At 43.2% G+C, this 24309-nt stretch overlaps 1 protein-coding gene across 7 annotated transcripts in view; it reads right to left on the bottom strand.

The window, feature by feature from the left end:
* LOC126922537 (serine/threonine-protein kinase 25) overlaps nt 1-24309 on the bottom strand; it is a 112779-nt gene that overhangs the window by 22151 nt on the left and 66319 nt on the right. Inside the window, exons 1-2 of one of the 7 annotated variants that reach the window (XM_050735210.1) lie at nt 19737-20146; nt 7614-8078 (exon numbers count right to left, since the gene is read on the bottom strand). The exons of 4 other annotated variants lie outside the window; for them this stretch is intronic. In XM_050735210.1, coding sequence (XP_050591167.1) covers nt 7614-7901 — 288 coding nt within the window. In that variant the 5' untranslated portion in view covers nt 7902-8078; nt 19737-20146. Of the gene's footprint in view, nt 1-7613; nt 8079-19736; nt 20147-24309 lie in introns of those variants that run through there. 2 more of the 7 variants (XM_050735212.1, XM_050735217.1) reach the window with 2 other exon arrangements.

The following is a 24309-nucleotide window of genomic DNA, read 5'->3' as shown; positions in this document are numbered from 1 at the left end:
TAATGGAGTCGAGAGGCAGGCGGTCACATCTTAGCCCCTTTTGCCGCCTGCTTGCCGAGCGTACTGCATGAAACTTACGACACAAATTATAATTAGCGAGTGTCAGCGGCACGGAGAGCCGGCACGTAGGTGGTTAAAGTACCGACAAGGGAAGTTGAAGAGCAGCATCGTGCGCCAGGGAGAACTCTACCGTACCGGTTCTTCTTGGTTTTCTCGGCATCCTAGCTCGATGGCGCCGCCTGATAACCGTATAATTAAAGGATAGACGGAGAACCGAGTTCCATCCGAGATTAGCTTACCAGAAGGATTCTCCTTGTTTTTAATTCAAAAACAGAGGGAAAAGGTGACGAGTACGATATTCTTGTTTTTTTCTGATTTTGATGTTGCGGCGTGTTTAAAAGGGTGTGGTTTGATATAATACAAAGAGGAATAATTTACTCGATCCCTGTATTCTTCATTTTTGATGCGAATATCTTTGCAGAGAAGTTCAAAAGTGAATTTAATAGAAAGGTTATTAACAAAATATCGGACTTAAAAGTTGTTCTCGTTCGAAAGACAAAACACGTTTATCTGTCGTATCTTTCCCACAGAATGTACAAATAACCAGCATGAAAATAAATTCAACGATTTGTTGAAGCAATTCCATTTACTTTTGCCTATTATATGCTTAAAACGCGGATACGTTATCAGAATCTCGATTTGCGAATAGGCGCGTGTAATAAGAGCGATCGTCCGAGGGCACGAGAAAGAATATTAAAGTTAATTCGCATTAAAATTAATTCAAAATATCGTGTAATAGTTCATTCGTTGATAATTTTGCGCCGCTCTAGTAACAAAAATATTGAACTGAAGAATCGTTAAATCATGTATGCATAATAATATACTAAATATCGTATCGTCGTGAGTTCAAGGAAATTGTAGGGAAATTAATCTACGCTAAAAATAGCCGAAGCTTGTGAGAATCTTGCGAACGGGACGCGTCACAGACGGTGAATTATAGCGGCGCGTGGTCAGACAATTAGCGAGAAGTTGGCACGCGGACGTTGACGTCCGTTGTACCTAAGTTGGAACTGATTCTGTGTTACGCTCTGGTCTCCGCGAGACTAACCGGAATTCTGATGGGCAAGTTACCCGCCCCGAAACAGAATTATCCGGCAACCTCGTGTTAAAAGGGTCGTGTGTTACGCTTCGCATCGCTGCCAGCCCAGTTATGCTTGCTCGATGTTATATAATTGACAGAGCGATACCGCCGTCCAGCAATCAATGTTTCCAAAGCGCTCATTGTATAAAATCACTACCATGTACGGTGACCTACAATGCTTCGACTAAAAGTTTATTTTCCGTACGAAGCCCATGATGGAATTAGAATTATACTGCCGACGACCACGGTTTTTCAGGTATACCGATTATCAGATATTTTTGAGAGTCGTATTCTCGAAAATAGATAGAAAAAAATAAAAGAAAGAAGGATAGGAAGAATATTCATCCGGCAAAATATCGTACAAAATGCACGAACGACAGTCTGGACGTGGTTGTTTTATACGCGCAAAATGTTTCAGTAAGAAATTTTCTTACACCGGTGAATAGTATCGTAGTATTTAGGTCAAGTAAGAATCTAGAAGAGTCACAGTTTGGCCGGCACTACTTTATATACACAGAATGTTCCACTAAAAAATGTATTTATGAAGGCGAGAAATTTAACAGTATTTAGGTTAAATAAGATAACGAAGTCAATTAAGGAGAAAAGAGCTACGAATAGTAAGATGACACGTGGCCCGATTGGTGTCGCGTCGACGTCGGATTTGAAAGCTAAATCGAGTCAAAACAAGCATATCTATCCTCGAATTTGTTCATCGGAGCGTGCCAACTTCTATACGCTACTCAACATTTTCGCAACATTACGTGCCTATTTAAGTAACGCGGATTTATCATTCTTGTCGACTCGCGGCTTCTACGAAATTTGTCTTTAAGAACGCGAAACTGTCTTCTTTCTTTTGTTTTAGCACCAAGTTGTATATTTCCGGAGGAGCGGAAATGCAAAATTACCCGATACCGGTTGTTCTTCACTCGACTGACACACCAGTAACTGGTCGAAATTAATGCTCAGGCTGCGACAAGATGATAGCGAAGCAAGCGATGGCAACGAGCTAACGCTGTGTATTTGGGCCCGACACAAGCGTTCTAGGGTCAATCAGCAGAGTCAACATCGGCAATAATAGAACGAGCAAACAAAATCTGGCGCCGCGGGATTACAGTGTGTAACCAGATCTCAGATACGGAAGAAACGAATGGAGTTCGAGCTGAAAGTCGGCGTTTTCTCGAGCTCACGAAATTGAAGTAGTCGAACACTTTTACGGATATATTACGTCGTTGTTTGGCATTAATAGCGGTACAATTTAAAAAGCGTAAATATCCGAGAAGAGGATTTAAGAGATTTACATTTTTTAATTAAATACTCCGTTCTACGACAAAATAAAAATAGGAAGCAGACAATGTAACCCTTGCATTCGATAGAAACGAATTTCAAATTTTGTAAATTGTGCCACTATCGAATTTAAACAACGACACACGCTACACGAAGCATTTTGATGTCTTGTTAGCATAGAAATTACAAGATTTTCGTTGTAAGCATACGCATCGTAGAGATCACGGAAATATTGGAACAGTCAATAATTCGTGACACAAATAAGATATTTAGTTCGAGTCTTCTACTAATTCTTACGTTGAACACCACTCTACATATTTATACTGTGTACTAATTCGTCAACTGGTATCCTGTAACTTCCTTATACATTGTCTGGTTGGTTTCAAATATCGTCGATGTAATTACGATAGATGTGTCTCGTTAACAAAGTACCAAATTATTTCGCATAACACGTACGATGTAAATATCAAAGGCTTCTACGACGAGTATTGAGATACTGTCGCATACTGTTCCTTCCGACGTACACTGGAAATCTCACGAATGTCACAGTGATTTCGCTTGTACTAAAAACGTATCGAACATAGCAAACGTGATCAATTTTCGATAGCTAGTAGTTAACGAATGACATTATCGTGCAAGTCGGGCGAATAGAATGGAATTCGTAGCCTGTAATTTCGCAGCGAAAGTCGTGAAAAATATTCGACGTTACGTTCGGTGGTGTTTTCTCAAAGTGTTACGCGATCATCGACCCGTGAAACAAGACGTAATAATATAGTCCAGTTGGATGGAAACGGAGGGACCAGCGACCTTTAACTTAGCGAGGAGAAAGTAACGGCCCCAGGAGATCGGTTCCGTACCTATCCAGACATCGGTGTAGCGCGCCACGTGACACAAGGCGTATTTTTAATCACGTCCTTGTTCCAGCTTCGTCGATCGATTTCTTTTTTCTCCCTTTTGATTCATTAAAGTATCGGGAAAACCTGGTCAGATCTTTTCCAGCGCTGTAAATAGACGCGTTCTTGGAAGCTACGATCGAATTGGAATACAGGAGAAGCCTGTTTGTATCGCGAGAAGAAAGAATTCGCGTCAGTTCCACGAAGCATCGGGCAGAAGTGGACCAGCATGATCTTCTAACGGGGTCGTTAGATAATTGTACAAGATTGTGTGACGTTGGCGCGCCGTTACAACGGCATTTCCATAAAAATTCAATTTACGATCGTGAGGAATGGTCGGCGTCGGCGCGGGAAACGTCGTGGACGAGCCTCAGCTCGGTGAACTTCAACGTTCGAAAGTAGTTCAACGAGCGCGCGTTAGCGCCATGTGTCGTTCGACCTCGTTTGTTGCGAGAGTAATTTATCGCGCGAGAGGCAGCTGAAATTAAAGCTTAAACGGCACTTCAGGGCCCGACCAAGTGATTCCGAGCGTGGCTGTGGAACGCGCGCGAGCCGGCCCGTCTCGTCTCGAGCCGGCTTCTTTACACGCTGAAACGAATCGCGTGCGCTTCGTCCGCTGTGAAATAAACGAAAATCGCCAGGAAAACGTGGCTTTAGCCGCGGCGTGTTTGCCTAAGGAGATAAACCCTGGCTTCTCGCTCTACTAACGGCATCAAAACGCGCATTAAAAGGCGTAACGTTGCTACACGTTTCTAATTCCACGGGAAAGGACGTTTCTCGTTCGACGCGCTATCCGCCTTGGTTAATATCCTTCAATATCGAAATCTAGCGTATTTTTTGATTTTAACGCAGCAGAAAGCTGAACGCGTCCTGCAAAGGGGAGCACGAAATTGAAGTTTCCTAATAGTTTGTGGTCGCTGTTCGGCAGTTCAGTTCGACCGAAAAGCGGTCGGCACAAATAAGTAAAACTGTTTGAAAGTTCTTATAATGCGCGTTTTCTAACTTTGTTCGAACGATAAGAAAGATACGAGGAGTTTCAAATATTCGAATATGTAGATACGAAGGATGCAAAGATGCAGCAGGGAATATTCTATAATTTAGGAAGATAGCATTTTTTCCAGGTAAATTCGCTTGAATTCGTAGGAACGGCGTGCCGCCCGTGATACAACCCTTGGATTTCGTGTTCTCCTAAACGAGTTGCCTGCACGATTATTACGTTATCCCCTAATTATCTTGAAAGCTGCGTCAGTCGCTCGTAATTCGATTCCTAACTTTATCAGTCTGGCATCAAGATTCTCGAAGCCTGAATTCTTTCTGCAAAGAGAACAGGCCGCGTTTCCAGGTCCGTGTTTTAAACTCGCGCTTGGAAGGAGCGACACGCTGGAATATTACGTAACGGATAACTGTTTCTCTGGCTACGCGGTTAACGCATAATTACGAAGAAACAATAAAACGTCGGGATATTAATACCCGAAGAAGGAGCCAGCACGCGCTATGAACAGCACTGGACGAATATTTGCCCCGTGGACGTGTTTAAATACAAACCTCGAGAATCTAACGGAATACAAGTTCAGCGTGTTTTCTAATGCAGCGCACGCGCCTCGGTTAGCTTAGAACGATACCACTCGCAGCAAACTTACGTACGATACACAGCCGTTGCTGTTTATTTATGTATGCCGGCATACGAACGTCCATGCGATATGGACAATGAGGCGCACAATGCAACAATCACACGCAGCAGATTGAAATTGAAGAAATGTCTCGAAGAAACATCCGCGCGTATAATAAGTCGAACAAATCGAAGTCTTATGTTGCGCGTGAATCGATATGTATAACGTCAATGGTTCTGAATGTTGAAACGAACGTTTCTTTTTAATGGATGGTCGGTTGTATTTCCTTTTAACGGATGGATCGAGGAAATTAAAAATTGACAAATTCGAAAGTGAAGCTGCACAAGCTTGTTTTTTAAACAGGCGAAAAACATCCGTGGAATTCGGATGACGCAGAGTTTACATGGTTCACGGTCCATCGTCGTCCGAAATAAACTTTTTGGAGACACATAAACGAAAGAAAGGAGTGGAGAGTCGACCTTGTACTGGCCTCGGCTGATCTCGTACGAAAGGGGGAAGAAAAAAGGAGCACACAGCCTCCGAGATATCTTACGGTCCTCGAGAATCCTGTTACACCGGTATTTCCTCGCTGCACCGGGATAATTTCTATAAGACGTTCTTTTGTCGATATCCTTTCTTTGTTGGGGCCTAGTTTTCCAATTACTCTCGACGAGACGTGTAAATGAATAAAAAGAAACCAGCCTCGGGATAGATGATGTTTCACAACGATCATAATTAAATAACCGTTTAAACGACCAAGTCAAGAAACAATTTCTATCCTTTCATTTTTAAATATCTCCATTCGAAATGCCCGGCATTTTTCTTTTTAAACGCAATCAAAAGAACGAGACAGACGATATCGGTTTTCGCTCGACCGCAAATTACATACTCCGGCACCGTTTCTTCTCTTTTCCATTCTCAGTGGCAGTCCATCTCCGAAGCGTTCGATCGAATTGCTTGAAACGCGACACCGAGACCACTTTCTAGCATCTCGTCGTGTCTCAGGTTGCCTACGGGACTTTGAGGTTGGGGTTAAGCAAAACGAAGAAAACTGCCATCGAGTCTGTCCGGCTAACGCGTTTTCTATGTTTTGTATCGCTCGTGTCCATGATTCTAAAGATGTAAGACTGATATATAATCCTTTCGTCAAGAAAGGGCAGGACAAAGGGGTTAAGGGCAAATGGTAAGAAAGAGAAAGCAACGAGGGGCGGGAAGCAAAATATTGAACGTAGGGAACGAATCGAGTAGGAGGAAGAACAGTATGACAAAGAGAGAAAGAGAAAGAGAGGTGCGAAGGAAGCATCGATGCAATAGCATAAGCTTATGTTACATGCAAAAGGTTGAAATTTGAAAATATTCTACAAGCGAAATGTATATGATACGAATAAAGGCGTGGACGCAGGAGGATGAAGGAAGAGGGCGAAAGTGCGAAAAGTAAACGTAAAATGTAAAGCTGGAAGTTTGTTCTGAGTCAATAGGCGAGAATTATGTAAAGTAAATAAATAAATATAATCCTTTGGTCACAGTAAAATTGGTCACTACGTAGTACGTCATCGATGTATCGGTCGTTGTGTTAAACTGCAGACAAAGGAACGTCGAATACGAGCAAAACACCAGGTAGATTTTGTGACATTCCTTCACGGATGCTTTTGAGCCTCGTATGGTATTCCACGCTGCGCTTTTCTAGATACCCGCAGCGCATAAGAAGATTCATGCTTCGCTTCCATGCCTTTCTCTTTCTCTGCTGCTTGTCTTCTACATTTATTCTCGCCGTGACCGATCGGTTCACGGTAACTAAAACCAGTCGAATGTAAACCATCTGACACTACCTGAGAATGACAAATCAGTTCCTAATACAGCTCTTCAATTTAAACATATTTCGCAACAATTTCGCTGTACTAATTACGAAAACTCTGGAACGCGTAAAATCGATACTAGAAAGATACAATAAGTAATTGCATTAACGAAATTACTTAATCCCATTAACAGATTATCCCGAGCGCGAATCGTACGGATATTTCACGCGATGACTATCCGTCTCTTCGCAAGTCGAATAAATGTGCGATAAAATTCGCGAAAAAGCGAATTTATATGATAACAAACTTTCGTCTACGCAGAGATTTTGTTCCCATGTAATTATCGACGCAAATGCGCAAATACACTCATACGCTGAAAACACCGGCCACATTTCGTACAGTTCGGCATTTCGATGATTTCGCATTTCCGAGTTATTGTCCGCAAACTGAATATGACTTGTCGCTAATGGAAAATTAGAAACCATACAAGATATTATTACCCGGGTTGCAACTGTATCACGTGCTTCAACATTCTGTTTCAAAAGCTACTTGCAAAACATGTTTTTGTATATTTTTTTATCACATCTATCGTTTTACGTATGCACTTTTTTCTCTAACTGGAATTTGTAATTTTATCGGACTGTTAAAGGATCGAACGATTACATCGACGCAATGTACAAATCGATAAAAATGGATCAATGAGACATGGAAAAATTCTTATCGCCTGATCCACACACGTGTTCCCAAATATCACAAATCGATTCGTCATCTTTCACGATGTTCCAAAAAAGGGAAGCGAAAGGAAAGACACGAAAGAAATCGAGAAATATTTCTCCCCTTTTCTAGAAGGATCTGTCTGGAGAGAATAAAGGATCCTGTCTGAACTCACCGAAGGTGTGGTACTCCTGTGCGTTCCAGGTTTGCAATGCGGAAGAGACGTACTCTTAGGGTTGGCGGATCCGTTGCCAGAGGGTCTTTGGCTTTCCCTTCTGGAGGGTGGCGGCGGTGGATGTGACAGAGGTCTGGCCGTGTTCCTGGGATGTTGGGGCCCTTGAAACTGCCCCCAGGACTGGCGTGGTACGTAGCCGACGTAACCACCGGAAACGAATTGCGCGGAACCGTTCAAATGCGGCGGCGTCATTACCGCCGTCTGCTGTGGCTGACCACCGTTTCGCATTTTTCATCCGTACTTTTCGTCGCAGTTATGTCAAATCAGCACACACTCGCGGCTCGATCACTAGGTCAACATTCCGTGATGCCAGCTGTTCCCGACGGCTGCCTGCACAATTTCTTCGTTGCCTCGCTGCGCATTTGAGATCTTATTCTTCCCTGGCACGCTCCGTTCGCCACTTTTCTGCGGATATTTTGACCTTCTTCCAGTATTTCTCTAACGCCACAACTACCACAAACCAATTGAAAGGAACGAGCAGTTTCAAGTTTTCCTCCGCGTGGATTATCAAAAAACGTAGAAGGTTTTTGGCAAAATTAACGTTGATTTTTACTCAGAAGAAAATACGATTATACACATGCTACGCTAAAAGTCGTGATTCGCGCTAAAACAGAAGTGAAAAACGTGGAATAACGTTTTTGTACGAAACTTCGGATATTTGAAGTTTTGAAGCTTTCAACTAGTTAGAGATCGATAGTTGTAGCGTTAATTCGAGGAAACACGGATTTCGAAGGTATTCACGGAATTCCAGAACGACGAGTTACGACACAGCGTAAGATAATCGGAGATTACCATTTTATCGTATTTGGATGACCCAAAAAGCAAAGTAGGAGAAACGAGCGTGTAGGAGCATACGCGATTCGCATGGGATTCGCTGGAACAGTAGTCACGCGATTTTAATCGAATCGAAGCCGCCTCGAACGCGATTCTCTCGGTTGTTCACCCTGGATTGGACTCGATCTATAAGCCGAGAGCAGTCCTATTGATATGTCGTGCGTTGAATTTCGATTCTGTCGTGGTTTCGCCTGATCAATCTCATTCTCCGTTGACCCAGATTGTCGCCGATATCGGTTTATCTATTTTTACTAACATTGTCGCAGCGATTTTGTATTTTTCACTGATACTATCGTACGAATCATGAACCGTGGCGAGGCAACACAAAGAATTTGTTGCCTTTCAATTCTTATTCCGGTCGAACGTTGCACAGAGAGACACGGCTATCTCTCTGGAATCGTTGCTTCAAGATTTTCATTAAATCTACATACGCAGATGGAACGACTTTCGACATTCATTTTTTAATGCTTTTCGATACAAGCGTTTTTCTCGATGAAGAAACACGCTCCTCGTGTTCTACAATTTTCAAAACTTTCCAATTGCAAGAAAACGTATAAATGGGACAAATGACCAAGCGTCATTGATTATGTAAATCGTCATTAAATACGTAGATCATGTATGTATACGTATACGAGCCTCTCATGAGTCAAACTGATCAACATCGTTGTTCGTTCAATCTTTGAATCTCGTTAGGCAAGTACTCGATTGATATTCGATCCTTAAGAAACGAATGACTTGCATAAGCTCGTTCGTCGTTAAAAGAGTGAGAAGCATCGAACATTTTAAGAGATCCTGATTCAATCACCAGTGAACTCTACGTTTTCGTAATGTTCGTCTTTAATCATGGAATCTTTGAGTCGCCAAGCGCAACTTGTAGCGCGGACGTTGCTTTCAGCGATATCAAAGGCTACTTCCATTTGTTGGACATCAAAGTAAGAGGAAAATTAGAGCAGCTATCTATTCGGCAAATCGGCTGTTCTCGTAGCGTTTCTTTCGAATTTTCTCTCGTTCGTGATTCTATCTCGAGACTCGTTTCTTTCACCTTCTGGTTCCTGACACCGAGTAATAGCTACGTCGTCGTTCTTTTGTCTCCTTTCTATGAGTTATCGAGGTCAGAAGTTAGACAAAGGCGAAGAAAAGAGCGGCTCGTTCTGTTTCGTATAAAAGAAAGAGATTTATGCACGGCTCAAAGCTCGCCGACTTCCAGACATCCTACGTTTTACTAGCTTTTAGATGAAAATCGGGACGTACCGTCGCTTCTATCGTCATTCCATGAACTACGATGTTCGATCGTAAATCCGTGCGCAAAATTTCATTTGCATCGTTAACGCAAAAGGTCTGCGATGCGCTGCTTCAAACAGATTCTGCTACTATTCCTGGTAGTAGTCCTTCGAGTATTCGACTAAACGTGACACGTAGCAGTAAAGCTACCTCAAAGTGTTAAAATTTTCACGAGAGATAGGAAATTCTCTGGTATAAATATAAAACAGTTTAAATCGCTCTGATATTCGATAACATAATATTCATTCGTATAATAATGTTCCATGCTCGTAACGATAATATTCTACGTCTGAAAAACTGTAGTAATTTCGATTAACCCGCGGCCATCGCGTTTCGAAAGCTTATTGCCTGGTGGTACTGTATGCTATTTTCGAACGAGGATCATTGAAGAGCCGTAAGAGCGTGCGGAGTATTTTTGCTGATCAATCGGATTCCCGGCCGCAGAAGTGGCTGATATTTAATTAAAACGATGCAAGTTCAGTGCCAAACGCAACACGGCCAACCGAATAAAAATAGGAACACCCATGGAGATAATAATCTGGGTCAGGTAGGGGCAAAGATTCGGCGCAGAGTACGATCAGATTGGATTTCTGTTTGCACTGGCACATGAACGGAATATCGATCGCCGAGAGACCGGTGAACACGGCCAGGAAAAAAGAGAGAGCGGTCGCCTAAAAATGGCGAGGATCTTTCATCGAACGGGTCAAGATCGGTATTGCCGATCTGCCACGAATCATTTCACGAGTAAGTCACGAATTGGTTTCTCGATCCTTTACCTCCCGCTCACCACCCTATTGGCCGACTCGATTTAAATTCACCGAGCAAAGAGGTTTCGCCTTGATGAATATTCAGCATAATGAGTCGACGGCGTTCTCGATCTATCAACGTCGTCTACTGCCGATCTGCTTCGTAGATTGTCCGAGTAATGATCCTGAAGATCGTAAAGGAGCCAAAAAGGTGACGCACAAAAAGGAGAAAAGATCGATGAAATATCGTGGCGCTATCTATGCGTCTGGTTGACAGGGAAAATTTTTATTGTAATAAGAAAGAGGTATCGAGGAAAAAAAATAAAGGAAGGAAAAAAGAAAGACGAAAGAAAGATGGGATGATTAATCACGAGAGTGGAAACGCAGCAAGCAGGCTCGCAACGTTCGAGAATTAACCTAAATTGCATTGGCCATGCGGAGAGAGGAAGGAACGAAGCAGAGATTGTTCGATTGAGGCTCATCGATCGAGACGAGAGAATAGACGCGTCACGTCATTCGTGATCACGCAACCGATCGGCCATGCTCGAATAATTTTCAGGGTGGCAGCTTCCGGCGGAAGCGTGCGTAGAAGATCGAGTTCGCTGCACTATCGACGCTTGCCACGGCTCTAAATCACCGAGCCGAACAAGTGATTAACTCGGGCCCGAAGATAATCTCCGGGATCGAAGAGAAAAGAAGCGTTTGCGGTCGTTGCGCCTTCTTTTTTCAGTTTTACAATCGCGGCCAATCGCATCATTTGTTACGGTTCCTAGAGACTTTTTTTTTCTCCAGATCGGTTTTTACGTAATTACCTACTGTCGATCAATTTAAACGCGTTTCGCAGTAGAAAAGGAGCGATCGTATTTCAGACACGGTGCAGAACGCGACGCAGGTGCTTCAACGTATCTAATTGCCCGGCGTCTGTAAAGTTACGCAATGTGGCGCGTAAATTGCGCAAAGTATTCGAAGCATCTTTCATCTTGGCGTTACTCATAGAGCGCGAAAGGCATTCGTAGCGAGGAACAAGGGCCCGAATCAGCTTCCTTCGGTCGAAAGTTCTCTGCTAAACGCTTTAACGAACGTTCCGTAATACAAACCAGGCAACAAACAATTCCGTGCCGAAGCACAAACCGATAAATTGAAAGTTTAAATGAATTCACGTAGCCCAGGACGCGGAATCCTTGCCAGGAAATGACTTTGAACTTCTCGTTAAACTGCCTCCTTGGAAGGGACAGATGGCGGGTTCGATAACCCGGCATCTAATTACTTTCGCATTGTTCGCAACTTCGAAAAGGCTATGAGCGACAGAACTCTCATTTTCGGCCGTCAAACGCGAAAACCTCCTAGAGGCTTTTGTCCCTGTCGTGAACAGTGAAAACGTGGGAGTGCACAGAGGCACAAAGAAAGGATGCGTTACGCACTCTCGAGTGGGGATAATCGTGCCATTTGCTTTGAATTAATCATGCGGCGAAACTTACCGAGAACTCGCTCTAACCGAGCCAATTTACCAGTAGAATGAAACTGCAATTGCGTCGTACGAAGAATAAAATAGTATTCAGTCACATGGACTCGCTGTATAATATCAGATTTTATCAGATCCTACGTTTCAATTTTATATTGTTAAATTTTTCTGCTCGTGTGCAAATAGATGCTACTAAATGATACGAAATTTAACATACTCGAACTGAATTGATTAGTATGTAAATGTTATGGACTGTGGATTTTTCTATAAATTCACGCAGTTACGAATACAGAGGAGAAGAAGAGGATTTAAATGGAGATTTTCGTTTGTGAAAAGGTCACGACAAAAGTATGCCACTTCGAAGATTTTCTATATCTTTTTATCTTTAATTACGAGGAAAGCTCATCGCTGCTACGAAGCGATATAACAGGCAGTCAGTGAAGAATAATAGGGAACTAAATTAAAGCGATGACGTTTATCGTAGACGTTTGTCCAAGTAAGAAGAATAGGAAAAAGATCGACTGACGAGGCAAAACTATTGGCGTGTAGCATCGAACGGTTAAAGCAGCTAAAGTATATAAAGTATGATGGCATCCGACTCGCAATAGGCTCAGAGTGACGAAGGAGTTTTGCAGGAACATTAGGGTTAAATTTATCAATAATCTCAGGGCAAGCAATAAAGCCGTCAAAAGCTTTATGACCAAGTAAAACATAAGCTACCTTTCGATTATTCTTTATAGTTATAAGATTAATTTCCGATGATATTCGATTACAGTCGTGGCATGTTACAGGCATTGAACTTTCATCATATTACATGCATTCTATTTTTGTACAATATTTTTTACATCCACTATGGATACTATATTCTAACTAAAGAAGACAGTTTCTCACGAGGTAGCAGGAAAGTGTAAAGATTTATCAAGTGGTGCAAAGAGAATTCTTAACGACGATTCTATCTATCTATCTATCTATCTATCTATCTATCTATCTATCTATCTACCTATATATATTTGGAAAAACGTGGAAGCATAATCAAAGTCACGAGTTCTTTTTAAAACGCACGTGCCTATCGCATGTCGCACGTTCCTAGGTCGTCCGTTACTCGGAATAATTGGGGCTCGGCTGGTTGCACGTGCGTTCAGGTGATGCACGCGCTTTCCTGCTCGGGTTTGGTATTCGATAGACGACCATTAATTGTTAATCATGACGCGTAGGCGGATACGAAAGCGTGGCTTTATTAGGGTACGCGAGGTGCCGTGGGATCAGCCGTACCCCTGCTAAGCGTTGCCTTTTTATGACGAACCGTCAAATCGGGAAAGGAATCTCCCGTATACGAGATACGCTTCATAGAAAAGCAAAAACGTGTCCCCCTTGAAAAGCGTAAAACGATACAAAGACACCAAAAAATTCATCGCGTCAAGCGATCCGGTGAGCGCGTTTCACGGTTAAGTAGAGTCGATCGTTTATGGTCAGACGCGCTTTCTAGCGTTCCCTAAGGGCGTCACGTGAATTTGTGGCTACTTTGGAGATCTATCGGTGTGCGAAGAAGCTGTTCTTCCTGAAAACAGTTTCTCGTATCGTTGATTTACTGAAAGAACGAGACAACTAGGAAAAGTAAAACTGTCAGGTTCGACGTGGAAAATTATTAACCCGTCATTAACTCGTCAGTCGAGTTGCTAATATCTACGAACTGTGGTATTCTCTAACTAATTTATTTTTACAGATATTTCGAAATCGACGATTTTTGACAGGCGTCACTCTTCCATTAAACCGGCAAGTTTTTCCTCGAGGCGAGTCTTCGCTTCCAAAGAATCACGTGCATCGTTCTTTGAAATATCGAAATCCTTTTCTCTTCGATCACGAGTTACTTCCCTTTCTTTGACTGTCAGCTGTCAAAGCACCGGTCGCGGCTATCGACCAAGCTTTCCGAGAAATCCACCGCCTGGCAACTACGAAAAGTATATGGGCTGCTCGGTTCCGTGAAAAGGAATTCCCGATTTCAGTTGAAAATCGCTCCACTTCTTAAGCGACTTGAAGGAAACACCGAGCGACACATTTCGCCGTACAATGGAAAATCGCTCGAATTACACGTACCGTTATCGTGCGCCTCTGCCCGAACGAGAAAGCGGTGCTTTTTGCGATTGGACGAAGCGTGCAGCTACAAGAAAGAAAAAAAGAAAGAAGGGAAGAAAAGGAGAAGAAGAAGGCAGAAGCAGAAAAATTCCAGTTGCGCTGTCTAGTAGCTTTTTCCGCGTCGTTCGTCCGCGAAAACCTGGCTACCGCTTAATCCTCTTAATCGTTCTTCCACGTACACGGCCACGTATCTCTTGAACAGGTAAGTTCGTGTACACTGTCGCTCAAAAGTATCCGGACACTTGCTTCTTTTCGACAAGGTGTACTTGAATTGAAGACCAAAGATGAAAAGCACGACAGTGTTACAGAAGAGTAATCTTCATTCTCACATTTTGTGTAATGAATTCCTCTTCGAAACTATTTTGGCATTCGCCTGCAGAATTAAACACGCCTTTTTCTAATACTCTTGAGTACTTAATACCGGTAACGCGGATTAACATTAATTAAGCGAGATTCACGTACCAAGCGTTTCTTGCGGAACATTCTACATTTACCAGATATTTTCAAAGGATTTACGTAGACATACAATATCATAGATTACATTACATTCGCACGATAGTACGTGTGATAGGTAAATACTAAAATATATCGTTGCTATTTCTTTAATACGGCAGATACTTTAGATTGATATATCCGGTGGCTCTACGAGAAACGTAGTAATTACTACTTGTAATTAGAATCCTTGTTGTTAATTGCTACGCTTTGGACAAATTTCCAACTGTTCTTACTTACGGATCGATCAAAATGTTCGAATACTTATGAGCTGTAATGTACGTACACGTCGAGCTGGCTGAATAGACGGACGCCTTTCTAAGCGGAGAGAAGGAACGCTAGACGGAATCGAGTCTCGGGCGAAACTCGGGCATTCTTTGAAACGGTGTCGTTCACGTTTCTACATAGAGTATATGCACGTTCGGTATATACACAAGGAGCGGGGATGAAGCGGGGAAAATCGCAGGAAAAATTAGCGACTTTCATTACGGCGAGCACGCGTTCGTGATGCGCGGCTGCATTTTACAGCTCACAGATGGGGATCCCAGGCATTTTACTGGGGGAATACGCGCGGCGAATGCCGGAAATTTTTCGTTTTGGCTAGCGCTCGTAGAACAGCGTGGAATGCATCTGCCCACGGTGTAGCGTACACACACGGAAGCTCCCATTACGACGTACAATAACTTCTTGTGTAACTTTTGAACGGCAGCTGGCATAACGGTACCACCGAGCGTGCCGTCTCGCGAAGCGCTGCTACGATTAGAATTAACGTTTCTTCGGCCTACCGGCACCTGCCGCATCTCGAAATGGCCTAACAACCGGTCGAATCGACGCGTAACCGAGGGAAATTGAACGAGGAAAGCGCCGCTTTCTCTGCCTCGCGTTTTGCGAAATAACGTAAAATGCTTCGTTATCGACCACCGGGTATATTTTTTTCCCAGTTCTTTTCAAACACAGGATCCGGTTGAATAACGCGCAGAAACGTGCATCAGGCGACTTCTTACGAAAAAATAGGGAAGAGATATCGAGTACAATTTCTTCGCGTGACACGCTTCTGTTTTTGAGAAAATCGAGTTTCCAAACTCGTCAAGCTTGTACTTGAACTTGGCTAATTACCGATCGGATATGAGCAAATCATTTTTGTCAGATTATTTTACATCCGAAAATGAGTAAACAACGTCGAATATGATTTCTCCGCTTGAAGCTTCGATTTCCAAAAAATACACTTCGAATATGTTCGATTAAGAATTGATCTGGTATACGCGTACGATGATTTTTCACATTTGTTTCTCTCGGGAACGAAGCATCTGATGGAAAAATGTTATTCTATGTTTTTCACCTATTTTCACATGTAGAACAACCTTTTGTCGACCGTCCGAAATTAACCAAGTTCGGATATGTTTGATAAATCTGAAAAAACTCCATCTTCTCGAAAACAAACCGTTGTATGAAAACATTGTATTTTCTTCTTATTTCCTCGCAACGAATCATCTCGTGCTCGCTCGTACATGTTATTCGGACCCCGTACAGCGAGGTAGGTTTATCCGCGTCATCTAAACTGCAATAGCGTAAAACTCAATTTCGAACTTTGCCTATCTTCAAACGAACATCGGGTAAAAATTGTTCGTAACCGAATTTAGCAAGTTAGAGGGTAAATTACTAACAAGGAAGAAATCCCCATACATACGTACTCGTATATGCTGTATATATATTTCCAAAGTTGCATAATTTTTGGAATCTGTGGGTTGAGGATGTTGCCTCGTTGGTTTGTATCAAATACGAACCACTCAAAAGGCACATTGATCAACTGTATAGAGTGAAGAGTGGAGGGACGCGATGATATAAATAATATAAAATTCAAATTCTTCATCTGCTTAGAATTTCCCAGAGAATGTACGTAATGATATTAAAAAATCGATACAACGCGGAGTTAATCGGTTAGGCTTCTCAGAAGTCCATTTTCTTCTGAGTCGAAAAACCTTAGCTTATCCTATTTCACGTTTTCACGTCGAATAAAAATGAAGCCGCGAGAAACCATCGATGGAAAAAAAAAAACAAGTAATAAATCGTCAGGCGTACTAAAAGCAATAGGCGTAATAAAACGCACGTAGGAAATAATTGTCCACGGCGGTAGTTGCGATTCCATCGTGGAATGTGTTTGCACGATTATCGACGCACGGCCGTCGTTTCCATAAACGTGCATCGTTAAACTCGTGAAGCGAGCAATAGCAACAGCAACGCGCGTTTTTATGCATCGATTGTATCGTCTGGCGTGGTAGTTAATGTTGGCGAATATTAGCAGCGGAACGTCGAAAGCTCCTCCATTCGATAGGACACGTTTCGTACGTGGGTTTTCTACGTTCAAGCTACATTTCCTGCGTCAGGAAACGTTCTAATGGCAGGAAAGAAAAAAGGTAACGCAAACACGCATGCACCGGTGCACACAGACGTAACTCGCCGTACAATATACACGTATCAGCCGATAAAAAGAATATCGGTCAGTGACTTTCGCTCGAGCCTTCGACTAGACGGCCACTGCTCGACCACGATCGTTCGGATTACTACTATTTGTATTCAGTCTAATTGCTATTTGAGTCAATGCGTCGCTTCACGGTGTTTCGGCGTTTCCTTTTCTTCTTTTCTTTTAACAGTCACTTTTCGTTCGTTTCCTTAATTTGCTGCCGCAAAACGGAAAGCAATTTTTCACGCCACGAAAACCAGTAAGGATTTTTTAACGTTAGTTAGACAAGCGTGACACACGAACGCCGGTATCCTCGGGGAAACGACGGAACAGGCGACGCGCGCTACGATAGAAATGCCTAATTTATATAACGCGATTCGGCCAGGTCGATCCCTTTTCTCTTTCCGCGCGTTGCTAGTGAAAGTGAGCGAGCTGAGTGGCGCGGATAACCGGCGACGGATACGCGATAAAGCGATCACCTCGAACAAAACTCGTTTCTCCCCGCGATACCGTCGAAACCGCGCGATTTTTCTCCGCCATTCGATCGACACGTTTCCACCGTTTCGGAAAAGTACGAGCCCGATGAACCATGACGCGTGTGTTTAAAAAGTCGAGGAAATAGTGCGCGGTGGAAAACTAGCAATAGACCTGTTTCGCCTAAATTCAAATGATCCAATCCCGCAAATTACTGTGTTTCTAGTTTGCAACGATTTAAGCTTATCGACGAGGAGAACGAATGGACATGGCGAAAGTAAGTGGGAAATATTACGATAGAGTAGAGTCCTTCTCGCTCATTCTCGCTATATCTGTTCTTTTCCCTGGTCTAAGGACTCGATACTATTTTTCTATTTACAGTGACATTTGCATTCGAATGGGACAACATTTCCTACGGATACCTAATTTTATTAAACATATCTGTTCCACGAGAATTACAACGCTGGTTCCAATTTATTGAAATTTATGGAAACGCCGTTGTATATAAAGGATCATTTTTCCTCGGATTTCGATCGTAATTAGCCGACAACAGACCGTGTTCGTCTCCTTTACGACGGTAACGTTAATTGCAAAAACGCGCGACCGGCATCGCGCGATGCACAATAAAAGTCTTCTAAAAGAGAATACCGTATTTCACGTGCAGAATTTTATGTCAACCGGCGAACTTTAAAGCGTCCACTTTATTGCTTTTCCGCGTCTCGACGCTTGTTCCGTCGGCATTTTTCTTCGGGACTTTTAAAACGACAGTCAATGACTGCCACGTATATACACCAGCGTTCCTTTTTTCCCTCTCTATTCTCAGGGCACACGGGATCGGGGCTCTGTGTTTTTGCATTACTAAACGAGAGACAGAGAGCTCCGCGCGGAGATTAAAAGCGTGGCCTCCGTCGAGTGAAAAAGGAGACGACGCGCGCCGCGCACAGCGATCCTTGAATATTTTCTCGGTTAATTACCGGTGCCGAAGGAGCGCTTTTCATTCGTCAGACGAACCAAGAGTTAAGTAACGACCACTTTCACTCATTTCCACTGGCGACCCTCGGCCTCGCTTTGCTTCTTTTTCTATGAAAATTCACAGGCTCGCTACGGAGCCACGAAACTCCGGTCGGATTCCTTCCTCTCGCAAGCATCTTCTCACGTTTTTACGACTTTCAACAGGAACGCGAGCGCGTCTCTTTGATCCTTTCCTCTGCCGATGCACGAGCACGACTACTGCTTTCCGCGGATATATCTTCTCCGCTGCTACCGCGGATCGATTTGCCTTTCCTCTTTCTTTTTTTTCTCTTTAACCATTTTTGAACGGTGAGGGCCGCCAACGAGAAAACCTCGGACTCTCATCAGGGAACAATAATTATTTCAAGCAGTCTTTTTTTTTCTCTTTGTCCTGCACGCGGCTTCTCTCGCCAGGCAAAGCCGCACAGGCCATTTTATGCTCTAAATAGTCCGGCAACTATAGGAGAATTAACCTACCGTGCCCGAAAGCATACTACCTTACTTATCCTGACGACTACGTCCTGTCCGAGACGTCGTCGGATCGTTTAACCGACTCTGCTCCCGCTGAAACAATTACCAGGAATCCGTTTGCTCGCGAGAGGAACAAGACATGGCGAAGATACCATCGACGAGATCCCTTTCCTCGGAAATAGCCGAAGCGACGGACCAACGACAGAAGCAAGTGTACACGCGCAAGAAGCGGTACGACGGTGCTTAACATCTTGAAACCGACTCACCACGGTACGCGGCAAATGGCCTCTCCGCTGACATTTAAATGTCACATGCTGAGAGCGCGCAATAACGTCCACGAAATTCCCTACCACGTTTCTAGGACACTCGACTGTCAGAAACAGGGGGGATCCTGCGAAGAAACAACGCGTCACGGAACGGTGGAGGCCGTTTCAAAGAACTGGACGCAGAAATACGCAAATGGGACAGCGGACGTTGATAAATCGTGCGCGATTCGAAACGCACGTTATCGTCAACCTGGCGAGATAATCGGCCGTGTCTCTCGCAATCCTGATAACATATGTTTCCCCGCGAGCTCGCGCGTTTACCAAGGCGTTATGCTCCTTTTTTCTCTCTCTTTCTCTCCCGCCGACCAACCCGTTCGTTCTGCATTCCGCAACGTCAACCTCGAATCGTTCTTTCGAAATCGGACGTTGTACCTGGAAACGTAGATGCATCGATCATCGGGCCGCGTGATCGAAAAACCTGCTGCTTCCTCCCACCAATTCCTGGCTCTTTATAAATCTACACGCTTGATCATTTATGCGATCATCGTAGAACACTATCAAAACACCAGTAATAAACACCAAACTTATTTATTTCTATTTTATCTCTTATCTCTTGTTCGCCGCACTGGTACGCGTTTCATCCATTTCTTACAGCTGTATACTTCACATTATCACGAGCAGAGAACACGCCATATTTGCTACACTTTGATGGAACATAGACGATGCTAGATTCGCTGGCGAGAAAGGAAAGGAACGCGATTTTCGCAGCCAGAACGGCTGGCTGGCTGACCGGTTGCTTGTCAGTTATTGTCCGCGGTTGCTTTCCAACTGACACGCGGTGCAGCAGCGCGAAGAAAGGCGCGGGAGAGACCGCTCCGAGCGGCTTGCCGTGGGACATCAAACACGATCGTAGTAGGGGAAACCTGGCGAATGGCTGCTGGACGATACGGACACCCGATAGATCCAGGTGTGACTGGGCAACAGAGGCCTCGACGCTAGACTTTCGTTCGATTTTCCTCGAGAAAATGTAAGGAAACGCGAACCTTTAAACTACCTGTGTTTCAGACGATCGTTCGATTTCTCTCGCTATCGGCAGCTCTGTCATTTTATCCAAACAATCGACGATAATTTAACGCTAGAATCAAATAGCGGTGTTTAATGTACGTCTAAACCCGTGATATACCCATAATTACAATTAACACGTTAACGTGCGAGTTACTCGGAAATTATCCTAATTAACTGCACGTGTCGAGACGCGGAGAGAAACGAGGATTAGAAACATCGTGTTTTTGAATCTGCGATTGTTTAAACTATCTTCTCGTGACGAATAAATTTATGAGAATGTGCATCGCATGATGAGATAGTGACACGTATCTAATCTCGAAATCAAACAGACAGAGAGTTTCGACGTGGAAATAGTCGACGATATATTAAAATGCGATTAGCGAAATATGATTTATCGTGTTTTCCTCCTATGTTTTTATGCTTCAGTAGCAGCGAATCTAAACTTCGCCTTCGGCTTAGGAAAAGTTACTTTTTCTGTAGTTGACCTTTTCAGCAACCTGTTACAAGTGGTAACCGGAAGAGTCGATAACACGGTCGACTTAATAATTTTCTCGACAAGCAGAAAAGATAGCGTAGAGAGGTTTGCAGGAACCTGTTCGAGAATTGCTGATAGTTGCTAGAATTTACGATCACTCGCGTGTACTGTATGCATAAGAGCGAACGAGAGTAAAATGCAGCTCGATCGAGTTCGTAGTTTCTAGTCTCTTAGTGACGCAAAAGGCGACCGGTTTCTTTTAATTTTGATATTGTACAATGCACGTCCTGACGATTCGAACGGTAGAATATTCATAAGCTAGGCAACCTTGATCGAAACGATAATAATTGTACACGCGATACGCAAGAGAACCAGGCCCCTCCCTCGAAGCCTTGAAAAGGTTGTGATCGGTGGTCGAGCTTACGGATCACCGGTTGCAACGATGACAATGATTACGAAATTACACGCCGACTAGCGTACGAAAGCACGCTATACCGAGCGTGAACGTAATCGATCGTCGGTGCGGATTTGATTCTGTACGAAGCTTCGTAATCAATGCTAGGTGGCGTAAAATTGAAAGAGGTCGAGTTCGAGTCGCCTTCTTCAGAGTCACTTTCTTTCGTTTGAAAAGCGTTTGCATGTTGAAGACGAAAGAAGGGCGAAGAAAATGGAGGAAAATTGGCGAAAGTGATCCTTGTAATCGAAGCTTGCCGAACCCTTTCATAGTTTATCGATCGAACGACCGGTTTCAAAACTTAATTTAAAATCCTACATTCATTGTTATTTCTTTCGTTCATCTAACTTTATGTAAATTCTTATACTAACAAAAATTGAGAAATCCATTAGTCAGATGAGAATTTACATAAAGTTAGATAAACAAACCAGGTAACAATGACTGTGCAATTTTTATTTAATTTTGCAGCTGGTCGTTTGACCAGGCTTGGTAAGGTTGGCGTTAAACCATCGAATAATTAAAACTATAAAACGTGCTGTTCTTTTTCCTATCTATTAGATCCGCAAATTTAGATAAGCCACGTGGGGCGCCAGGAAAATTGAAACTGTTCGACCGTGGCAGCTACGTAAATCGAACGACGTTCGTCGTGCTCGTTCAATTAATTGGATCTGGAAAAAATAGCGACCGATGTAAGAGCGCAGAATCCTTGTGCGGCGAAGTTAGTTCGAGGAAACAACGCTTAATTACGGTTCAAAGCGGGGAGCCGTTGGTTCGCGAAACTCGGGCGACGCAATTTTACGGCACGATGCCTCGGTTTATTTCCCGCGTGCTAAATATTTTTCCCTTCGAGCTCGCGCGCGGTTCGTCTCTCCTTTTCTTCCTTCAGCGGCCGAGCTGACAAAAAAAGACGCTGCAGTCGGGATTCCTATGTAAATTGTTGCACGAGGAGATCATTGGCGGCAATGCAAAATCGGCGATGATGCAAGGCAGCGGTGTTTAACATGAAAAAAGCCACGGCGACATGTAGCTCGTGCAAAATGAACGTCGGAAAAATACGATTCAAAGTAGCGGGATTTTCGCGATACTTTCTACCGTATTTTCGACCGGGATTTTCATTGTGCCGCCGATGAGTATATTGTTAATATCGTGCCTCCTTCTCCGCCTTTTCGCAGCCAGCGTTATTATTTCTACTTAAAATGCACGAGACTACGCGCGAGATAGCGCACGGTAATTTCACCAGCGGCTACTTTCTTTCTGCGAATCCGAGCGCATCAGGCGTAATAATTACGCGGCGATCAGGCTGATAATAGCCGGTATTACGATTACAATTAGGAGAAACAATCGGAAACGTGGCTTCAAACCGCAGAGAAAGTGACGAAATCCTTGCTTAATGGTAGCCAATGGAGGTGGACGTGTATTTCGTAATATCGTGGCAAGACAGTTGTGACAACGTCTATCTTACTGTCAGTATTGTAGGGTATTATGTAACGCTGCAGATACGTTCTGTGTTAGGAGAATTCCGCGTTACGCTGGACCCAGAGTGCAGAAAGTTACAATTAAGCGGTGTTTATTTCTAGTAGAATAAGAAATTTGTAGACGATAGAAACGTAAAATTCTCCTTTCTATGGAATAATTTTAAGCGAAAAGGAAAGTGAATCTATAGTCTAGCCATTAGACGCGGTCAGAATCGCTTTCAATATCCACAGATTTAAATATTTAATAAATAATTGAACAACAACGGAGGATGCTTGGAATTAAGCGAAGAAAATTAATAAATTAATATAGAATATTAGGATAGGTCGCAAAAATTCTTTAAAGGAATTCTACAAAGATCGTAACAGACATAAGCCTCAATACGATACAATGCTATTTCTAACATTGATGCGACAAATTCATAACGTTTAAACTATTAATTTATAACATTTAGACTATTCATTCGCAATATTTAAAGTATTAATTTATAACATTTAAATTGCAGGCTGAACTGCAGTTACTAGCTTTAAGTATTTATAGACAATCCTTGCCTTCCGTTAACTTAGGATCACTTCCGGCTTACCTTATTCCTACTTGTACACTTACACATTCTATGCTATCTCTTCCACACGCTAGTATTACATTTATTAATATTATGTATTTATGTAGCTGCACTCGAACTAATGGAATTTTAACTACTAATTATTTCTCATCTATCTTATGTATCTTGTATTCTAGTTTGTTGACGGCCGTCTTTGTCGTAACATCGTTTTCTAGTTTTCTTTCCACATCACTTCCTCCTTTTGTCCTTCGCCCCTGCAGTTATTAGTTAATAAATAAACTATTAACACCCGTCGTAGGATGCGTGCATCATCAAGTGTTAATTATAAGATTCGGTTAAGATAGGGCCTGGCTGAAGTCCATTGTGAAGCCCATCTCGTACACTGATACGCTTATCTGACTTAGAAGAAAAACCAAAAATCTCTTCTCTCTTGTTCCTCTCGCTTAGCACATACAACAAATTGTTCTCGCGGTTTATCGGTTCGCGATCGCCCAGTTTCTTCCAACTACCTTGTAGCGTACTCGCTCGCGCGTATTCCGGATGCGTGCGGGTCAACGTGCACTTGATAACTCCTTGTATTCATAAGTCACAAGGATGTCTGTGTCTTGGTGATTGCGCGATGACTGTTCGTCGTTCGTGTTGAGTCGCGAGAATTGTTATCGCGCTGATGGTACTTGCAGAGTCCAGGCGAGGATCCCGATCGGTACTCCGGTACTCAGCAAGCATAGGATTTGTAATTTGATATTCTTCGTAATCCTGTTCGGTGGTTCTTCCCACCGGCAGTGGATCTCACTTGTTCAATTGGGATGTATCAGATTACAGGGCCCTACGCACGATCCTTGGCTGGGCCATCATCGGTTCGGTTGTTTCGACCGAGGTTCCTGTAAGTTTCGAGTGGCGAGACAGGAATCGAACGATGGTCAATCTTTTGGGCTGAAACTCGGGATTATCTCGTGCGCGGGAGCGTACGTCACGT

Source organism: Bombus affinis, chromosome 12 (genome assembly GCF_024516045.1).
Source record: "Bombus affinis isolate iyBomAffi1 chromosome 12, iyBomAffi1.2, whole genome shotgun sequence".
NCBI lineage: Eukaryota > Metazoa > Arthropoda > Insecta > Hymenoptera > Apidae > Bombus > Bombus affinis.
The sequence above is the reverse complement of the archived record's forward strand: the minus strand, read 5'-3'. Positions and strand labels throughout refer to the sequence as shown.